Genomic DNA, 17506 nt, shown 5'->3' with positions numbered 1-17506 from the left:
GGCAGGAGGCCCCATCCCTCAGAGGGGTCTCCCACCCCATTCCCACCAGGCACCCTATAGCAGTAAGCCCAGAGCAGCCCTGAGCACCTCTTGCACGTGGTGCTTCCTTCGGGATGCCAAAGACCCCACAGGGATCACCCGGGAGAGGTGGGGAGCAAGTGTGGACCTGAAGCAGGGCCAGGGCTGCAGGCAGAGCCCAGCCCCAGTGTGCTGGTGATGGAGCAGGGATGGGGCACACAGAGCTCCTGTACCTCTCTTGGGGACCTTGAGGGCAGCAGATTCCGGGGTCTCCGGGGAGGTTGTGTCAGCTCCATCTTCAAACACCTGGATCTGGGGAAGGACAACGACTGTTATCACACAGCAATGGGATAATGGTGCTGCACAGGGTGCACAGCGGAGCTGTGGCTGCCCCATCCCTGGCAGTGCTCAAGGCCAGGTTGGACACAGGGGTTGGAGCAGCTGCTCCATGGAAGGGGTTGGAGCTGGATGGGATTTAAGCTCCCTTCACCCCAACCCATGCTGGGATCCTGTGTCCGTTCCAGCTCCTGTGGCTCCCCCATCCCTGTGATCCAGGCAGGACACTGAGGCAGTGCTGAGCCCAGAGCTCCAGAGCAGACCCAGCACACGGGCTCCATCCTTCGCTCAGCATCCCACAGATGCACCCAGCACCCAGGGCTGGGAGGGACCAGTTCCATGCATGGAACAGCACAACCACCACCCAACCCTCAGTGCTTTCCCCACTGGTGCAGTCCTGAAGCTGCAGCTCCACAGTAAAGAGCAGAGCATGGATGGGGATGGCTCTACTGAGCCTGGGGCTCCTGCACCAGCTCCTGTGATGGTGATGGAGGGGAGCAGGCACCGGCACCTCACAAACACTGCCCAGCCCCACATCCCCCTCAGCACCCACATGTACCACTGACCACAGAGAGGGATGGAGGAGGGAGCTGTGGGCACAGCAGGGACCATGGGAGAGGGAACCCTGCTCCCCCCTGCACCACCTGCATCCCAGGCACTGATCCTGAGCGAGGGACATGGAGCTGGCGCTGGATTGGTGGAGCTGAATCAGTGGGGTCCTGGGAGCCTGGGATCATGGAATGGGGTGGGGTGAAGGGAGCTTAAAGCTCCTCCATTCCCAACCCCTGCAGGGCAGGGACCCCTTCCACTGGAGCAGCTGCTCCAACCCCTGTGTCCAACCTGGCCTTGAGCACTGCCAGGGATGGGGCAGCCACAGCTTCATCCCATTTCCATGTCCCACCACCCTCATAGGGAGGAACTTCCTTGTATCCCATCCAGCTCTTCCCTCTCCCAGCTGGAAGCCCAAGCTCCTCATCCCATCCCTGCATCCCTTGTCCCAAGCTCCTCATCCCATCCCTGCATCCCTTGTCCCAAGCTCCTCATCCCATCCCTGCATCCCTTGTCCCAAGCTCCTCATCCCATCCCTGCATCCCTTGTCCCAAGCTCCTCATCCCATCCCTGCATCCCTTGTCCCGAGCCCCTCTCCATGTTCCCTGCAGCCCCTTCAGGCCCTGGAGCTGCTCTCAGCTCTCCCTTCCCTTGCCCAGGCTGCCCCAGCCCCATTCCCATCCTGGCTCCCAGCAGGGATGCTCCAGCCCCACTCTGAAGACAAACCCATTCCCTCTCTCTGGAAGTCAGGAACCTTTCCTGCCCCACACCCATGTCCGGAAATCCCCATCCCATCAGGCTCCACAGGACACAGGACAGACCTGGGTCGCCCATCCCCATCCTGCTCCCCGGTGCCGGCATCACCATACCTGTGACTGGCGCACGAAGATGCCGTGGTTCTCATCGCAGGTGAAGTACCTGCGGCCCTGCACGGTGCCATCGTTCTTGCCCTTGGGCTCGTCCAGGATCACCCCCACCCACTTGCCGGTGGCGAAGAGCGTGGCACCCACGTAGGCCACGGTGCCGCGGTGACCCTTGCCGATGACCTCCACGCGGGAGCCAACCTTGAGGGGACGGCTGCTGCCCTCGGCGCTCATCCTGCTGCCGGAGCTGGGGGCCTGTGGGCAGAGAACTGTGTGTTACATACAGATACACACAGACAGACACACAGACAGACAGACAGAAACACACAGACACACACACAGAATCCCAAGGGCTGGAAGGGACCTCAGCATCTCATCCAGTCCAACCCCCCTGCAAGAGCAGGGTAACCTAGAGTACATCACACAGGAACTTGTCCAGGTGAGCCTTGGACATCTCCAACATAGGAGACTCCACAACCCCCCTGGGCAACCTGTTCCAGTGCTCTGTCACTCTCACAGTAAAGAAGTTCTTCCTGATGTTAACATGGAACCTCCTATGCTCCAGTTTACACCCATTGCCCCTTGTCCTGTCACTGGATATCACTGGGAACAGCCTAGCTCCATCATCCTGACACCCACCCTTTACATATTTGTAAACACTGATGAGGTCACCCCTCAGTCTCCTCTTCTCCAAGCTAAAGAGACCCAGCTCCCTCAGCCTCTCCTCATAAGGGAGCTGTTCCACTCCCTTCATCATCAATCCCCTGCAATCATCACTCCCTTCATCATCAACCCCCTGCTGATGATCAATCATCAGCAATTCCCTGTCCTTGAACTGAGGGGCCCAGAACTGGATGCAATATTCCAGATCCAGCCTCACCAAGGCAGAGTAGAGGGGGAGGAGAACCTCTCTTGCCCTACTCACCACCCCCTTTCTAATGCACCCTAGGATGCCATTTGCCTTCTTGGCCACAAGGGCACATTGCTGGCTCATGGTCATCCTCCCGTCCACCAGGACCCCCAGGTCCCTTTCCCCTTCACTCCTTTCCAGCAGGTCAACCCCCAACCTGTACTGGTACATGGGGTTGTTCTTCCCCAGATGCAAGACTCAATTCAACCCTTGTTGAATGTCATCAGTGTCTCCCTGCCCAACTCTGTCCAGGTCTCATTGAATGGCAACAACCTCCTGGTGTGTCACCAGTGCTCCCAGTTCAGTGTCACCACTGAGGGTACACTCGGTTCCCTCATCCAGCACTGGTCCCAGCACTGACCCCTGAGGGACTCCACTGGTCACAGACCTCCAGATTCTGCCCCATTGACCACAGCTCTCTGCCTTCTTCCAACAGTTCTTGACCCACCTCACTACCTGATCGTCAAGCCCACACTTCCTTAGCTTATCTATGAGGATGCTGTGGGAGACAGTATCAAACGCCTTACTGAAACCAAGAAGAACCACATCTACCATCATCCCTCCATCAGTCACTTCCTCATAGAAGGCTATAAGGTTGGTCAAACATGACTTCCCCTGGTAAAACCATGTTGGCTGTTCTTAATAACCCCCTCATCCTTGATACGCCTGGAGATGGAGTCAAGAATAAGTTGTTCCATCACCTTTCCAGGACGGAGATAAGGCTGACCGGTCTATAATTACCCAGCTCCTCCTTCTTGCCCTTCCTATAGACTGGTGTGACATTTGCCATCCTCAGGCACCTCTCCCATTCCCCACAGTTTACCAAAGATGATGGAGAGCAGCCCAGCAATGACCTCTGCCAGCTCCCATGGGTGTATTCCATCCGGACCCATGGATTTATGGATGCTCAGATTGCCTAGCTGATCCCTAACCCAATCCTCATCTACCAAAGCAAACTCCTCCTTTGTCCTGGCTCCTTCTGGGGCTACAGGACCAAACCCAGCAGCAAACCCAGGTGAGGCACAGCCTCACCTCCCCTCACCTGAGCAACCAAACCCAGCTGCAGGCACTGGCACAGCCTCACCTGCCCTCACCATGGAACCATGGAATGGGATGGGTGGAAGGGACCTTAAATCCCATCCAGCTCCAACCCCTTCCCCTGGAGCAGCTGCTCCAATCCCTGTGTCCAACCTGGCCTTGAGCACTGCCAGGGATGGGGCAGCCACATCTCCTCCATCCAACCCCTTCCAGTGCCCCCACCCCATAGTGAGGAGCTCAGGGCTCAGAGCCCATCCCAGCCTTGGGGGGCAGAGCTCTGGGCATGGGATAGGTGCTGAGCACTGGTGCTGAGCTCAGAGCCGCCGGCTCCCGGCCCTTGGGGCTCCATGCACAGAGCTGGACCTCAGAGCATCACTCAAGCCCCCATCAAAGCCCCAGCAAGCCAGGAACAGCTCCGGGATGGGATTCCCACTGCAGTCCCCGATCCCACCAGGATGAAGCCCCCAGTGTGGTGCTGGTTTCATCCTGCTCAAGGCTGGAGAGCAAGGAGTCCAATGGGGATGGTTTGGGTGCCCCTGGACACCCCAGCACCAGGCACTGAGCACACCCCCCATACGCTGTCACTGACACTGCAGCCTCACTCCCCATCACTGATGTCAAACTGCATCTGCACTGAGCTCAGCCCCTCACAGGCCTCATCCTGCCCCAGATCCCACCCCAGGACCAGGACAGACCCACCAGGCTCAGCCCCCCCCACTGCCCCCAGCACCAGTGTGAGCCACACATCCCACAGCATCCCTGTGCTGGGAACCACAACTGGAACACACTGGGATCCTGCACAGGAACACACTGGGATCCTGCAGAGGAACACACTGGGATCCTGCACAGGAACACACTGGGATCCTGCACAGGAACACACTGGGATCCTGCACAGGAACACACTGGGACCCCCATGGGAACACAGCAGGACCTGCATGGGGTGAGGGGGGGGGGGGCACACACTCGCTCTGGGCAGCCCTAAACCCCTCTCCTCCGTGCAGTGACCATAGCAGAGCCCGGAGCCCCCATCCAAGCACATCCCAGCTCCGTGTCCTCACCCAGGCACAGGTCCCTATGGTGTCTGTGCTGGGGACTGGGGCCTGTGCTCCACTGCAGCACCCGGTCCATGGGATGCTCGGCCAAGCTGGCAGCAGAATGGGGCCTTTGTCAGGTCCCAGACACCGGGAATGGGGACTCAGCATCACTGCAGGAGGGATGAGGACACAGGAGAGGCCCCTGGGAAGCTCCGCACCGGCTCAGGCAGCCCAGGGCTGAGCAGGGAGGAAGGGAAACGCTGGGATGCGGGAAGGGAAACGCCAGGATATGGGATGGGAAACACCAGGATGTGGGATGGGAAACGCCAGGATGAGGGAAGGGAAATGCCAGGATATGGGATGGGAAACACCAGGATGTGGGAAGGGAAACGCCAGGATATGGGATGGGAAACGCTGGGATGAGGGAAGGGAAAAGCCCCTGTCCCTGTGCTGGGATCACTGCAGGGCTCACACAGCAAACACCAGCATCAGCCCAGGGCCTGGTGCAGGTCAGAGCTCAGCCCCCCCCTGCCCATCAGGGCAGGAACAGCCCCAAGCCCATGCACAGGAACGCCGGGACCCCTCCGGCCCCATCACCACCCGGTACCGTCGGTGCCCCGTTAGCAGCCGCACAGCAGGAGCTCACCCGGCCGGACGCGTGTCTCCTGCCCTGGGCCATGCTGGATACGGATATACCCTGTCCTCTGCCGCAGGATAACGGGGCCTTATAACGGATTCATGCTGCGGATCCCAACGGGAGCCGGGATCAGACACAGCCGGGTCCAGAGCCGGGGATGCCGTAAGGAGGATGCGCGAGGGGAGGCTGGAGCCGCTGCGCTAGAGCCGCACACGGCAGGCGCTGGGTCCTAACGCCGCCCCCCGCTGCAGGGGATGGCACCGCAAGGACGGAGCCGCCTCCGGCCGCTCGGGGCTCTGCACTGGGACCCCTCGTTCCCCACACCCTGGGGGCACCACGGCCATGGGGCAGGGTCTGACCCTCAGCCCCATGCGGCTCCTCCAGCCCCACAAACGGGCTGTGCCCAGCACGGGTCGGGGTGTGCGGTGATGGGAGGCTCGGGGCTGACACGGTTAATGCGGGATTCACGGCATCAATCCGGAACTGTCCCTTCCCCGGCGCTGTCAATGGGGTGATTGAAGGCAACAGCAGCCTCTAAACGGCGAGGGGGGCTCAGAGAGGGGATGCGCTGATGCTGGGCACGTCAGGATGCTGCAGGCACCGGCACCCACCGGCACCACCGGCACCACTGGCACCCACCGGCACCCAGCACCCGGCTGTGCCCCCGACACCCACCAGCACCCACCGGTACCACCGGCCCCACCGACGCCCACCGGCACCCGGCTGTGCCCCCGACACCCACACCCGGCCGGCAGCAAACAGAGCCGCACCATGGAGCTGTGTGTTTGTGTCCTGTTGTAGCCCCCGATGCTGTGCCCGTGCTGATGGGGTGAAGTACAGGAGGGAAGAGGGTGCAGAGGGTGCTGCTGAGGCCGGGAATGGGGAATTCCCCTCTCAAAGCCTGGCTCTGCCCACAGAGCCATAGGAGTAACTGGACACACCAAAGCCAGCAAACCCCAAAGCCTGGCTCTGCCCATAGAGCCATAGGAGTAACCGGACACACCAAAGCCAGCAAACCCCAAAGCCTGGCTCTGCCCATAGAGCCATAGGAGTAACCGGACACACCAAAGCCAGGAGGAGCCTCCAGCACCACCAACCATAGCTCAGGGTGCGTTCCCATGTAGAGGCACACGGGGCTGGTTTGCTCTCCCATGTTCAACCTTCCAGGGCCTTGTTACACTCCCAACGGGTCCTGAGAACCCTACAATCCCCAGGCTGGAACACCAGGAGCACCAAGCCCAACCATTGCCCACACTGCCGAGCCTGGGATGCTCCATTGCCCACACTGCCGAACCCGGGATGCTCCACACCATATCCTGGGGTTAACCCAAGAGGAACGAGTCCGAGGCAGTTTTCAGACCCACAAGGACAGGGGGAGGACTTTGGGTCAATTAAAGCTGAATTAAGACATCCAGGAACATCCAGGTTGGCTCCAGCCATCAACCGGACTCCTCATCCTCATCCTCACCCTCCCACCGCAGCCGGACACTGTGGGCAGCCCATGGAGGACACAGAGCCCCAGCTCCAGCCTTTGAGGGTCTCTGCAGGGACACAAAGACACCAAATCCAACCCCTGCATCAGCATTCCCTAATCCCATAGGACACACAGGCTGGAGCCCATGGATGGGATGTGCTGAGCACCGCATCGGCACCAGGCATTTCTCACCAACACATGGGTTAGGGAACGTGCTCCCAAAGACAGCCCCAAGGACAGGACAAAGGTTGGGGCAGATGATCCCTGGGGTCCATCCAACCTGGAATTCCATCATTCCATGAGGAGCCTTTGACAATGAGCCTGTGGATGGGTGTGAACATGGAAATCCCTGTCCTGGAGGATCCAACCCCTGCACCCTCGAGGATGCACCATTTCAATACCATTCCAGCACCATATCCACACCATTCCAGCACCATTCCAGCACCATTTCAGCACCATCTCAGCACCATTCACCACTTCCCATTTGGTACCTGTGCTATGGATGAAAATCCCATTTCCCTCCAAACTCCCACACTCATTCCAGATGAGTGCTCTGCCAACCAACCCATCCCAGAGGAATCCACTCCCTGGTGCTCCCAGGACACACCAGACCCCAAAACACACCCAAGGGGCTGGTCACCTTAGAGCTTTGAAATGAAGTTGTTGCTTTAACATCCTCCACTGAATTCCATTTGGAAATCATGGGAACACTGGTATTCCTGAGCCCCACGGTCCCACCTGATCCCCATGTGTGCTGGGTGAGGAACCATCGCCCACCCCATAGACACCCCATGGGGTTGTGCAGGAGCCGCCTGACTCCCGGTGCAACACCCGGTGCAACACCCATCCCTATGGATGAACAGCACCAAGGAGCCAAGGAACCATCGGGAACTTGTTCCTGAAAGCTCTGATGGTTTTAACCTGTCTGGGGGGAGGGTTGGGTGGGATACAGGGAAGCTGATGGTGAAGGTGGGACATGGGAATGGGGTTGGATGGAGGAGCTGTGGCTGCCCCATCCCTGCAGTGCTCAAGGGCAGGTTGGACACAGGGGTTGGAGCAGCTGCTCCAGTGGAAGGGGTTGGGAATGGATGGGATTCAAGCCCCTTCACCCCCCCCATGCTGGGCACGGCAGCGGATGCCGGCGCTAGGACCCTGCATGCAGAGCGCCCGGAGCCTGCGCCATGCGCGGCTGCAGCACCGGCTCCACCGCAGCCGCTCCCGGAGCTGGGATGTGTGCGGAGCTGGGAATGCCGCCGGGAGCCATGGCAACGGAGCCAGGGATGCTGCAGGTCAGTGACGGCGGCTCGAGAGCATCTCCATCCAACAGCCCCATCCCTGAGCCTGTCCCAGCACAGGCGGCATCCGGGTGTAACCACACCGGGAAGGGCTGATCCAAACACCCCAGCTCCACTTTATGCTCCCAGCTTTAGAGCAGCCAAACCCTTCTCATCCCTGGGATCCTGAGCTGGGGAACACTGGGCACTGCTGTGGGATCACAGCCCCCTCGGCTTCCCTTTGGAAGCCTTAAGGACCTTTCCCTTTGCTCATTCCCACCCTGTGCTGTCCCCGGCTCCATAACCACTTCATTACACACAGCAGCATCCCCTGCGGTGCCGGAGCTGCCGCAGTCCCTGTCACTGCTCTGCCTGCTCCTCTGCATCCATCAAACCATCCCAGAGCCAACCGGGTGGGAAGAGAGATCGGGATCACCCAGTCCAACCATTCCCAATCCAACCATTCCCAGCCCTGCCCCATGGCACTGAGAGCAGCATCCTCAGCTCTGTCCAACCCCTGCAGGGCCGGTGCCTGCAGCCCTGCCCTGGGCAGCCTGTTCCAATGCCTGAGCACCCTGTGGGGCAGGAATTGTTCCTCAGCTCCATCTAAACCTGCCCTGGTGCAGCTTGAGGCCGGTTCCTCTTGTCCCATCCCTTGTTCCTTGGGAGCAGAGCCCAGCCCCTCCTGGCTCCATCCTCCTGCAGGCACTTGGAGGAGCCATCAGGTCCCCCCTGAGCCTTCTCCAGACTCAATCCATGGGAACCTCCTTGGGAATGGGCATAACCCCCCGAGCTCCTCAGGGAGGCTGCATTGGATGCACAGAGCCAGGGCTCATCCATGGGATACCAGCACCAGAACCAGGGTCTGTTCCATGGGAAGAGGTTTGGGATGCACTGAGGCTCCCGAGGATGATGCAGCCCCCACAGCTCAGGATGTGCCCTGACCCTGCCCGGGGACATGAGCCCTGCAGACACCAGAGCACATGGGGGGGGCTCCAGGTTCTACCACGGGCTCCCTGCTCCTCACCCAGCCCCATAGGGTCTCAGAAGAGCCCCCCCCATCCCCATCCTCTCATCATCAGCCATAACGCAGCCGTGTGAGTGCCCCGGGCATCCAGATCCGGTATCCTGGAATCCCAGACTGGGTTGAAGGGACCTTAAATCCCATCCAGCTCCAACCCCTTCCACTGGAGCAGCTGCTCCAACCCCTGTGTCCAACCTGGCCTTGAGCACTGCCAGGGATGGGGCAGCCACAGCTTCAACCCATTCCCATGTCCCATCACCCTCATAGGGAGGAACTTCCTTGTATCCCATCCAAAGCCACCCCTCAAATCACCCTCAATGTGCATCATCCATCCCGAGGCCAGGTCATTCCCACCCCATTCCCAAGCCAGCATCCACCCACTGCACACGCAGCCATGGCCCTTCCTGAATCCTGCTTCTTCCCTCTCTCCATTCCCAACAGGATCCGGCTCCACCTCTGCTGTACCCGATTCCATGGGGATACCCAAGGGGGGTATCGGTACCGCAGCCATCGGGACAGCGGCAGCGCCGGTGCCTGCGCTCCCTCCGTCCGTGCGGATCCCCCCCCGCCGCCAGCGCCATTCCCGTCGGGAATGCTGAGGAGGAAGGTGAATAACCGGTAACACCGACCCGGCTTTGTCTGCGCAGGGCTCAATGGCGGCCGTGAACACAACGGCGGCTGAACGGCGGCTGCCCCACGGCTGCCCCATAGGGACCGGGGACCCCATCACCAATCCACGGCCCCTCCCCACCGGGCACCCCCCCCAGCACGGGGCCCACCGGAGGATGCCCCCCCCCATCCCCTGCCCACCCCTCCCTCCCCCAGCCCCATAGCGGGGCCGCTCCGCACCGAGCGCAGCCCCGGCCCCAGGCTCACACCAGGTACCAGGCACCCACCGAGCCCTCCCCCCCCCCGGTACGGACCCCGGTACCGACCCCGGTACCTGCCGCAGGCCGCTCCCAGGGCCGCCTCCCTCAACCAGAGCCCGTCGTGGCGAAGCCCCCGCAGGCCCTCGGGCTGCCCACGCGCTGCCGCCCCGCCCAGGCGCGCAGCTGGCCGAGCCTGGCGTCAGGCACTGCCGGAGACAGCCCGCGGGGGAAGAAGGCGGAAGGGTCCTTCCGCATCGCGCATGCGCAGAGCGGGCAGTGAAGCCGCGGGGCCGCCATAGCGGCGGGGGCAGGCCGGGCAGGGGGCGGGTGAACCGGAGCAGCGGCACCGGGCGGGGCTCGGGGGGCGGAGCCTCGAGGGGTGGGGCCGTGAGGGGCGGGGCCTCTAGGGGCTGGACTTCGTGGGCGGGGCTAGGGGGCGGGGCCTCGATGGGCGAAGGCTCGGGGCGTGGCGTCGAGGGGCGGGGCCTCGATGGGCGGGGTATCGACGGGCGGGGCCTTGGGGGCGGGGATAGGGGGCGGGGGCTCGAGGGGAGGAGCTCGGGGGCGGGGGGGGCGGGGCTCGGGAACGGCGCCTCGAGGGGCGGGGCTCGGGGTGGGGTCTCGAGGGGCGGGGCGAGCACGGGGGCGGGGCCTCGGGGGCGGGGCTCGGGGTGGGGTATCACGGGGCTGGGCGATGGGCGGGGCCTCGAGGGGCGGGGCGATCTCGGGGGCGGGGCCTCGGGGGGTGGGGTATCGAGGGGCGGGGCCCCGAGGGGTGGGGCGGGGCTCGGGGGGGGGGCCTCGAGGGGCGGGGCCTCCGGACGGGGCAGGAACCGGACCGGGCCGCGGAGCCGCCGGTGAGTGCTGTGGGTCTGAGTTCTTGCCCTGTCCGTGATCCCGTCCTGGGGCAGCCCCGACCCCGTCTGTACCGGGGGGGGGTGTCCTCTCCGGTGCCTGACGGGTACTTCCCATTCAACCGGGCCCGGTCCGTGTCCGTGTTCCCGGGGCTGTCTATGGGGGTGCCCGTTCCGTGTCCGTGTGTCCGGTGCTCACCGGACACTGACCCCCCCCCCCGTTCCCATTCCCTTGCTGGGGGTGTCCCCGTCGCAGCTCCCCCCGCACCCTGAGCCCCACCCGCCGGGTTCCGGTGACTCACGGCCCCTCCCGGGCACAGTTCGGCCCTGCCCCGGGTGCGGCTCTGAACCTGCTATGGGGCACCCGGAGCACAGCCCTGAGCGGGATGGGGGGGGGGGGTCAAGGGACCCTAAATCCCATCCAGCCCCAACCCCTGTGTCCAACCTGGCCTTGAGCACTGCCAGGGATGGGGCAGCCACAGCTTCAACCCATTCCCATGTCCCACCACCCTCATAGGGAGGAACTTCCTTGTATCCCATCCAGCTCTTCCCTCTCCCAGCTGGAAGCCCAAGCTCCTCATCCCATCCCTGCATCCCTTGTCCCAAGCTCCTCATCCCATCCCTGCATCCCTTGTCCCAAGCTCCTCATCCCATCCCTGCATCCCTTGTCCCAAGCCCCTCTCCATGTTCCCTGCAGCCCCTTTAGGCCCTGGAGCTGCTCTCAGCTCTCCCTTCTCCTACCCAGTCTGCCCCAGCCCCATTCCCATCCTGGCTCCCAGCAGGGCAGCTCCATGGCCCATGGCACACGGCACACAGCACACGGCACATGGCACAGGATGCTCTGTGCCCACCGATCCCGCTCTCCCCTTAGGCCGATGCCGCGGCGCAGGGAGGTACCGGCGCTGGTCCGGCTGTGCCTGCAGAACCTGGCACAGCACATGCAGAGCCTCTGGCTGAGGGACTACAGCGACAACTACCTGGATGAGTTCCAGTTCCGCTTCATCATGGGCCCATTCAATGACCTCCGTGAGTGCCGGGGCCGGTGCGGTGGTGCCGGTGGGTGGGTTGGTGCCGGTGGTTGGTGGGTGTCGGTGGTTGGGTTGGTGCTGGTGGTTGGGTTGGTGCTGGTGGTTGGGTTGGTGCCGGTGGTTGGGTTGGTGCTGGTGGTTGGGTTGGTGCTGGTGGTTGGGTTGGTGCCGAGATCCGGCTCTGACACTGGTGTCCCCCATAGCCGGGAGCACAGTGCGGTGGTGCCGGTGGTTGGGTTGGTGCCGGTGGGTGGGTGGGTGCCGGTATCCGGCTCTGACACCTCTGTCCCCCATAGCCGGGAACACGGTGCAGGAGCTGCTGCGGGTGCTGGCCCAGAGCCGGCGGCTCTCCCGGGCAGCTCTGCACCTACTGCTGCTGCCACAGCTGCGGGAGCTCAGCCTCAGCCCCTGCCCCAGCCTGGCCAGCAATGGCATCGCCCGTCTGCTGGCCCTGCGCTGCCAGGTACCGTGTGGGGTGTGGGGGTAACCCTGTGGGGCTGGGGGTGCCCACACTCTATGGGTCAGGGTGGGCAGGACAAGGGGCTCTGAACCTCTGTGGGTCAGGTTGAGCAGGGCTATGGGTCCCAGCCCACACTGACTGCCCCATGTGCCATGGCAGGGCCTGATCTCCCTGGACCTGCGCGGCTGCAGCCGGCTCAGTCCCGCGGCGCTGGAGTCGGTGGTGTCGGCACTGCCGCGGCTGCAGCGCCTGGTGCTGGCAGGCACACAGGCAGATGAGCGGGTGCTGTCGGCGCTGGGCCGCGGCTGCCATGAGCTGCGGGAGCTGGATGTGTCCCACTGCCGGAACCTGGATCCCCGAGCCCTCCGCTCCTTGGCCTTCGACCCCCGGCACCGGCGCCGGTGCTGCCCCATGCTGCGGGTGCTGCTGGCACGCGGTCTGGAGCTGATGGGGGATGGCGGCACAGCACCGGCACCGGCATCAGCGCTGGCCTTCCTGCTGCTGGCACTGCCAAGCCTGCAGTTCCTGGCACACGGTGCTGTGCCCGACGCCCTCCGCCTGCTGCACGAGCAGGACCTGGCTGGTGCAGAGGACACCGATGGGTTCCCGTCGCTGCAGGAGGCAGTGCGGTGGTGTGGGGCAGTGCCAGGCGGGCACCGGCTCACGCTGCCCCTGCGGCACGTGGAGGACGTGGAGGAGCAGGACTTGGCTGTGGTCAGAGCCATGTGCCCGCAGGCCGAGGAGGCTGTTGTGTGGCTGAGCGACGGCACCGGCACCGCGGAGCTGCGGCGCTGGAGCTCCCTGTGCCGGCTGACGCTCGGCTGTGCCGAGGGCCGGGCGCTGGCGGCGCCGGTGCCGGTGCTGCAGAGCCTGGGCCCGCAGCTGCACAGCCTGACCCTGCACGGCTTCTGCTGCCACGATGGGCAGGCCCTGACCGCGGTGCTGGCCGCGTGCCCCGGGCTGAGGGCATTCAATGCTGACCTGCACCTACCGCCGGACACCGGCACCGAGGAGCCGGATGAGGACCCACCGCCCCACAGCACAGACCCCCTGCCCCACGGCTGCCCCCAGCTCCACACCTTCTCCTTGGCGCTGGTTGGTGGCACCGGCTCCGGGCTGGCGCTGGGCACCACACTGAGCCCGGTGCTGACCTCACTGCTGTGCCATGCACTGCGCCTGCAGCGCCTGCGCCTGCTCTCCATCCCCTTCCCGTTGGATCCGGTGTTCCATGCGGCGCTGGCGGCACCGGGGCCGCCGCTGCAGGAGCTGCAGGAGCTGAGCCTGGCCGGGAGCCGCGTGTCCGGCCGCACCGTGCGCCTGCTGCTGGCATCCCACAGCCGCCTGCACCGCATGGACCTGAGCCGGTGCCAGGACATCCACCGGCGAGACTACGACGGCTTCATGCAGAGCGTGAGGAAGCAGCACCTGGAGCTGGACATCACCTGGGAATAGCGGTTATGGCAACACCGCCTTTAATAAAGCAGTTGTGCCGCCGACGGTGGCACCGTCGTGGTGACTGTTTTGGCACAATGAGCCCTGTGGCTGCTCGTTCTTTGGGGAAGGGGCTGGATGAGCTGCGGTGCCAAATCCTGGTGAATGGTGAGATGCTGGAGCTGCTGCAGCTCCCGGCACATGGTGCTTGGTGCCGCGTGGCCTGCATGGGACCTGGCTGCGGCATCACCATGCAGAGCCACGGCCGTGTCAGTGCCGGGAGCCGCGGCTGAGCCCCGTGAGCCGCTCGGACTCGTCCCACAGCTCCTGTGCCAGGCTCACATCGCGGGCGGCAGCCGACGGCAGCTCCAGGACACAGTCGCTGTTGAAGTACTTGCCCGTGATGCCGGCAGCCTCCTCCGACACCGCGCAGTAGATGGTGCTGAGGGCTCCCTGTGCCGCCGACTGTAGGGCAGGTCAGGAGGGGCCTGGCTGCCCTATGGGGCAATGGGATGGGGAACCCCAATGCATCCTACCCCCAGCTCACCTTCAGGAAGGGGCGGATGAGGGCGAAGAGAGCCCGGACGGCCCAGCTGAAGTGGCGCATGATGTTGGTGCTCACCATACCCGGGCTCACAGCGTTGGAGGTGACCCCTGCGGAGCCATGGCATCAGCACCACACCGGAGCCATGGCATCAGAACCACACCGGAGCCATGGCATCAGCACCACACACTGGAGCCGTGGCATCAGCACCACACCAGAGCCATGGCATCAGCACCACACTGCAGCCGTGGCATCAGCACCACACCAGAGCCATGGCATCAGCACCACACCGGAGCTGTGGCATCAGCACCACACTGCAGCCGTGGCATCAGCACCACACCAGAGCCATGGCATCAGCACCACACCGGAGCCATGGCATCAGCACCACACCAGAGCCATGGCATCAGCATCACACTGCAGCCATGGCATCAGCACCACACTGCAGCCATGGCATCAGCACCACACCGGAGCCATGGCATCAGCACCACACTGGAGCTGTGGCATCAGCACCACACCAGAGCTGTGGCATCAGCACCACACTGCAGCCATGGCATCAGCACCACACTGGAGCCATGGCATCGACCTGCTGCTCCCATCCTGATCCCGCATCCAGTGCCCATCACAGCAGGAGCAGCCCCCCTGACCCTGACCCTAGTGCTGCCCCATGCCCTGGCACCGCAGCCACATCCCAAAGGGTGAAACCCCAACGTGCAGCCCCTGTGGTGTGGGGCAGCAGCACAGGGTGGTTGGGATGGGCAATGGAGCTGCATGGCATGGCACGGCACTGCACGGCACTGCACGGCACAGCACTGCATGGCACTGCATGGCACAGCACAGCACATCACTGCACATCACTGCACAGCACAGCACTGCACTGCATGGCACAGCACAGCACATCACTGCACATCACTGCACAGCACAGCACTGCACTGCATGGCACAGCACAGCACATCACTGCACATCACTGCACAGCACAGCACTGCACTGCATGGCACAGCACAGCACATCACTGCACATCACTGCACAGCACAGCACTGCACTGCATGGCACAGCACAGCACATCACTGCACATCACTGCACAGCACAGCACTGCACTGCACTGCACATCACATCACATCACCTCACCGCAGGTCAGTGCCGGTCCCCACCTGTGCCCCGCAGCCTCCTGGCCAGCTCGGTACTGAACAGCACCCCCATGAGTTTGCTGCTGCTGTAAGCGGTGTCCGCACCCCGGGGCCGGCGCTGCCCGCTCAGGAAGCGGCTGTCGGCGGTACCGGAGCGGTGCCGGAACGAGGCCACGGTCACGATGCGGGCGGGGGCCGAGGCCTTGAGCAGCTCTGCGGGGAGGGCAGCGGTGAGCGGGGGTCCCGCAGCCCCCGGCCCCGGCCCCGGCCGCGCTCACCCAGCAGCAGGTTCGTCAGCAGGAACGGGCCCAGGTAGTTGATGGCGAAGGTTTGTTCCAGCCCCTCGGGGGTGATGGTGAAGGGGAGACCTGGAACGGGGGATCCGGGGTGGGTGATGCGGGACCGGGGGTCGGTGCGCCCCGAGGGGGTCCCGGTGCTCCCCACGTTGGTCCCGGTGCTCCCCACAGGGGTCCCGTTGCTCCCCACGGGGATCCCGGTGCACCCCGCGTTGGTCCCGATGCTCCCCACGTTAGTCCCGATGCTCCCCACGTTGGTCCCGGTGCTCCCCACGGTTCCCGGTGCTCCCCACGGGGGTCCCGGTGCTCCCCACGTTGGTCCCGGTGCTCCCCACGGTTCCCGGTGCTCCCCACGGGGGTCCCGGTGCTCCCCACGTTGGTCCCGGTGCTCCCCACGGGGGTCCCGGTGCTCCCCACGTTGGTCCCGGTGCTCCCCACGGTTCCCGGTGCTCCCCACGGGGGTCCCGGTGCTCCCCACGGTTCCCGGTGCTCCCCACGGGTCCCGGTGCTCCCCACGGTTCCCGGTGCTCCCCACGGGTTCCCAGTGCTCACCGCTGACCCCAGCGTTGTGAACCAGCACATCCAAGCGCCGCTCCTCCCGCAGCACGTCCCGTGCGAACGAGCGCACCGAGGCCATGGAGCCCGTGTCCAGCTCCCGCAGCACCACGGCCGCGTTGCCCGTGGCCGCCCGGATCTCCTCCAGCGCCGCCCGGCCCCGCTCCCGGCTCCGGCAGGCCAGGATGGTGCGGGCGTTCCTGCGAGCCAGCTCCAGCGCCACGCACTTGCCGATGCCTGCGGAGCATGGAGCCGGCACCGGCTCAAGCACATGGAGCGGGGCCGGGCCCCATAGCACTGCTGCTTGGGGCTGGGTAGGGCCATGGACGGGGACCCCACGCACGGATCCCACTGTGCCAGCACCGATCCCGGTGCCACCGGCCTGGGCTGGGACGTGGCCAGCAGAGCCGTGGCCGTGGCTACCAGGCATTGACTGGCCCCAGAGGCCGGGCAGGGGCTGCTCCCGGCCTGAGGACACGGGGAAGCCGATCCCGAGCACGCTGTGGGGCAGCCGGTGCCAGCGAGGTGCGGGGGCATCAATGGCACCGGTGCATGCCCAGGAGCCCACCGACGGCCGCTCCTGCAGCCGCATGCACCCGGCAGGGGCTGCGGCTGGAGAAGGGGACCCTGTGTGCGCCCCACAGCACGGTGCCGTCCCTTGCCGCAGCCCCTTCCCATCCCAGGGCAATGGGGCACTGCCCCCAGCTCCGGCTGTGCAAGGAGGGTCCCAAGGCCGTGGGGACCCCAGCCCCGCACCCCCAGCCCCACAGCCCCGCACCCGCAGCCCCACAGCCCCGCACCCGCAGCCCCCCCGCTCCCCGCTCACCGCTGTTGGCCCCGGTGACAATGACAGTCCTGCCGCTCAGGTCCGTGGGGCACTGCCGAGGGTCCCACCCGCGTCTCCTCCGGACCCACAGCAGCAGCCCCAGCAGCAGGGTCAGCAGGAACCAGCCGGGATGGCGGCAGGCGCTCGGCAGCTCCATGGCCGGGGGGGGCAGAGTCCGGCCGGGGACCTTTGCCCGGCTCCGCCGCCGGTGGCTCCGGCTCTGCTGAGCCGCCCCGAGCATCACCCGCAGCCAAACTGGGGCTCCCGGAGGGTCCCGTTGGTGCCTCGGCCTCACCGGACGCGGTGGCTGGTGCAGGGACCGAAGGAACCATCCCCGTGGCCTCGGGGCTGCTCTGCCCAGG

The 17506-nt window shown here is 64.5% G+C and overlaps 3 protein-coding genes across 4 annotated transcripts in view; 1 reads left to right on the top strand and 2 right to left on the bottom strand.

The window, feature by feature from the left end:
* DCTN1 (dynactin subunit 1) overlaps positions 1 to 10235 on the bottom strand; it is a 47639-nt gene extending 37404 nt beyond the window's left edge. Inside the window, exons 1-3 of one of the 2 annotated variants that reach the window (XM_034064552.1) lie at positions 10101 to 10235; positions 1773 to 2021; positions 252 to 330 (exon numbers count right to left, since the gene is read on the bottom strand). In XM_034064552.1, coding sequence (XP_033920443.1) covers positions 252 to 330; positions 1773 to 2000 — 307 coding nt within the window. In that variant the 5' untranslated portion in view covers positions 2001 to 2021; positions 10101 to 10235. The remainder of the gene's footprint in view (positions 1 to 251; positions 331 to 1772; positions 2022 to 10100) is intronic. The other variant, XM_034064551.1, reaches the window with a different exon arrangement.
* A 599-nt stretch (positions 10236 to 10834) lies between these two features.
* Positions 10835 to 13901, top strand: LOC117436473 (uncharacterized). Its single transcript, XM_034064553.1, has 4 exons — positions 10835 to 10883; positions 11752 to 11906; positions 12205 to 12371; positions 12528 to 13901. The coding sequence occupies exons 2-4, from the start codon at positions 11756 to 11758 to the stop codon at positions 13818 to 13820; spliced, it is 1611 nt and encodes a 536-aa protein (XP_033920444.1). The 5' UTR covers positions 10835 to 10883; positions 11752 to 11755; the 3' UTR covers positions 13821 to 13901.
* LOC115945919 (retinol dehydrogenase 12-like) lies at positions 13771 to 17339 on the bottom strand. Its single transcript, XM_034064554.1, has 6 exons — positions 17145 to 17339; positions 16316 to 16555; positions 15746 to 15835; positions 15492 to 15680; positions 14347 to 14453; positions 13771 to 14264 (listed from the first exon to the last, which is right to left on the bottom strand). The coding sequence occupies exons 1-6, from the start codon at positions 17299 to 17301 to the stop codon at positions 14070 to 14072; spliced, it is 978 nt and encodes a 325-aa protein (XP_033920445.1). The 5' UTR covers positions 17302 to 17339; the 3' UTR covers positions 13771 to 14069.
* Positions 17340 to 17506: the final 167 nt, after the last annotated feature.

Source organism: Melopsittacus undulatus, chromosome 7 (assembly GCF_012275295.1).
Source record: "Melopsittacus undulatus isolate bMelUnd1 chromosome 7, bMelUnd1.mat.Z, whole genome shotgun sequence".
NCBI classification, from domain to species: domain Eukaryota; kingdom Metazoa; phylum Chordata; class Aves; order Psittaciformes; family Psittaculidae; genus Melopsittacus; species Melopsittacus undulatus.
This window is presented reverse-complemented; position numbering and strand designations above follow the sequence as displayed.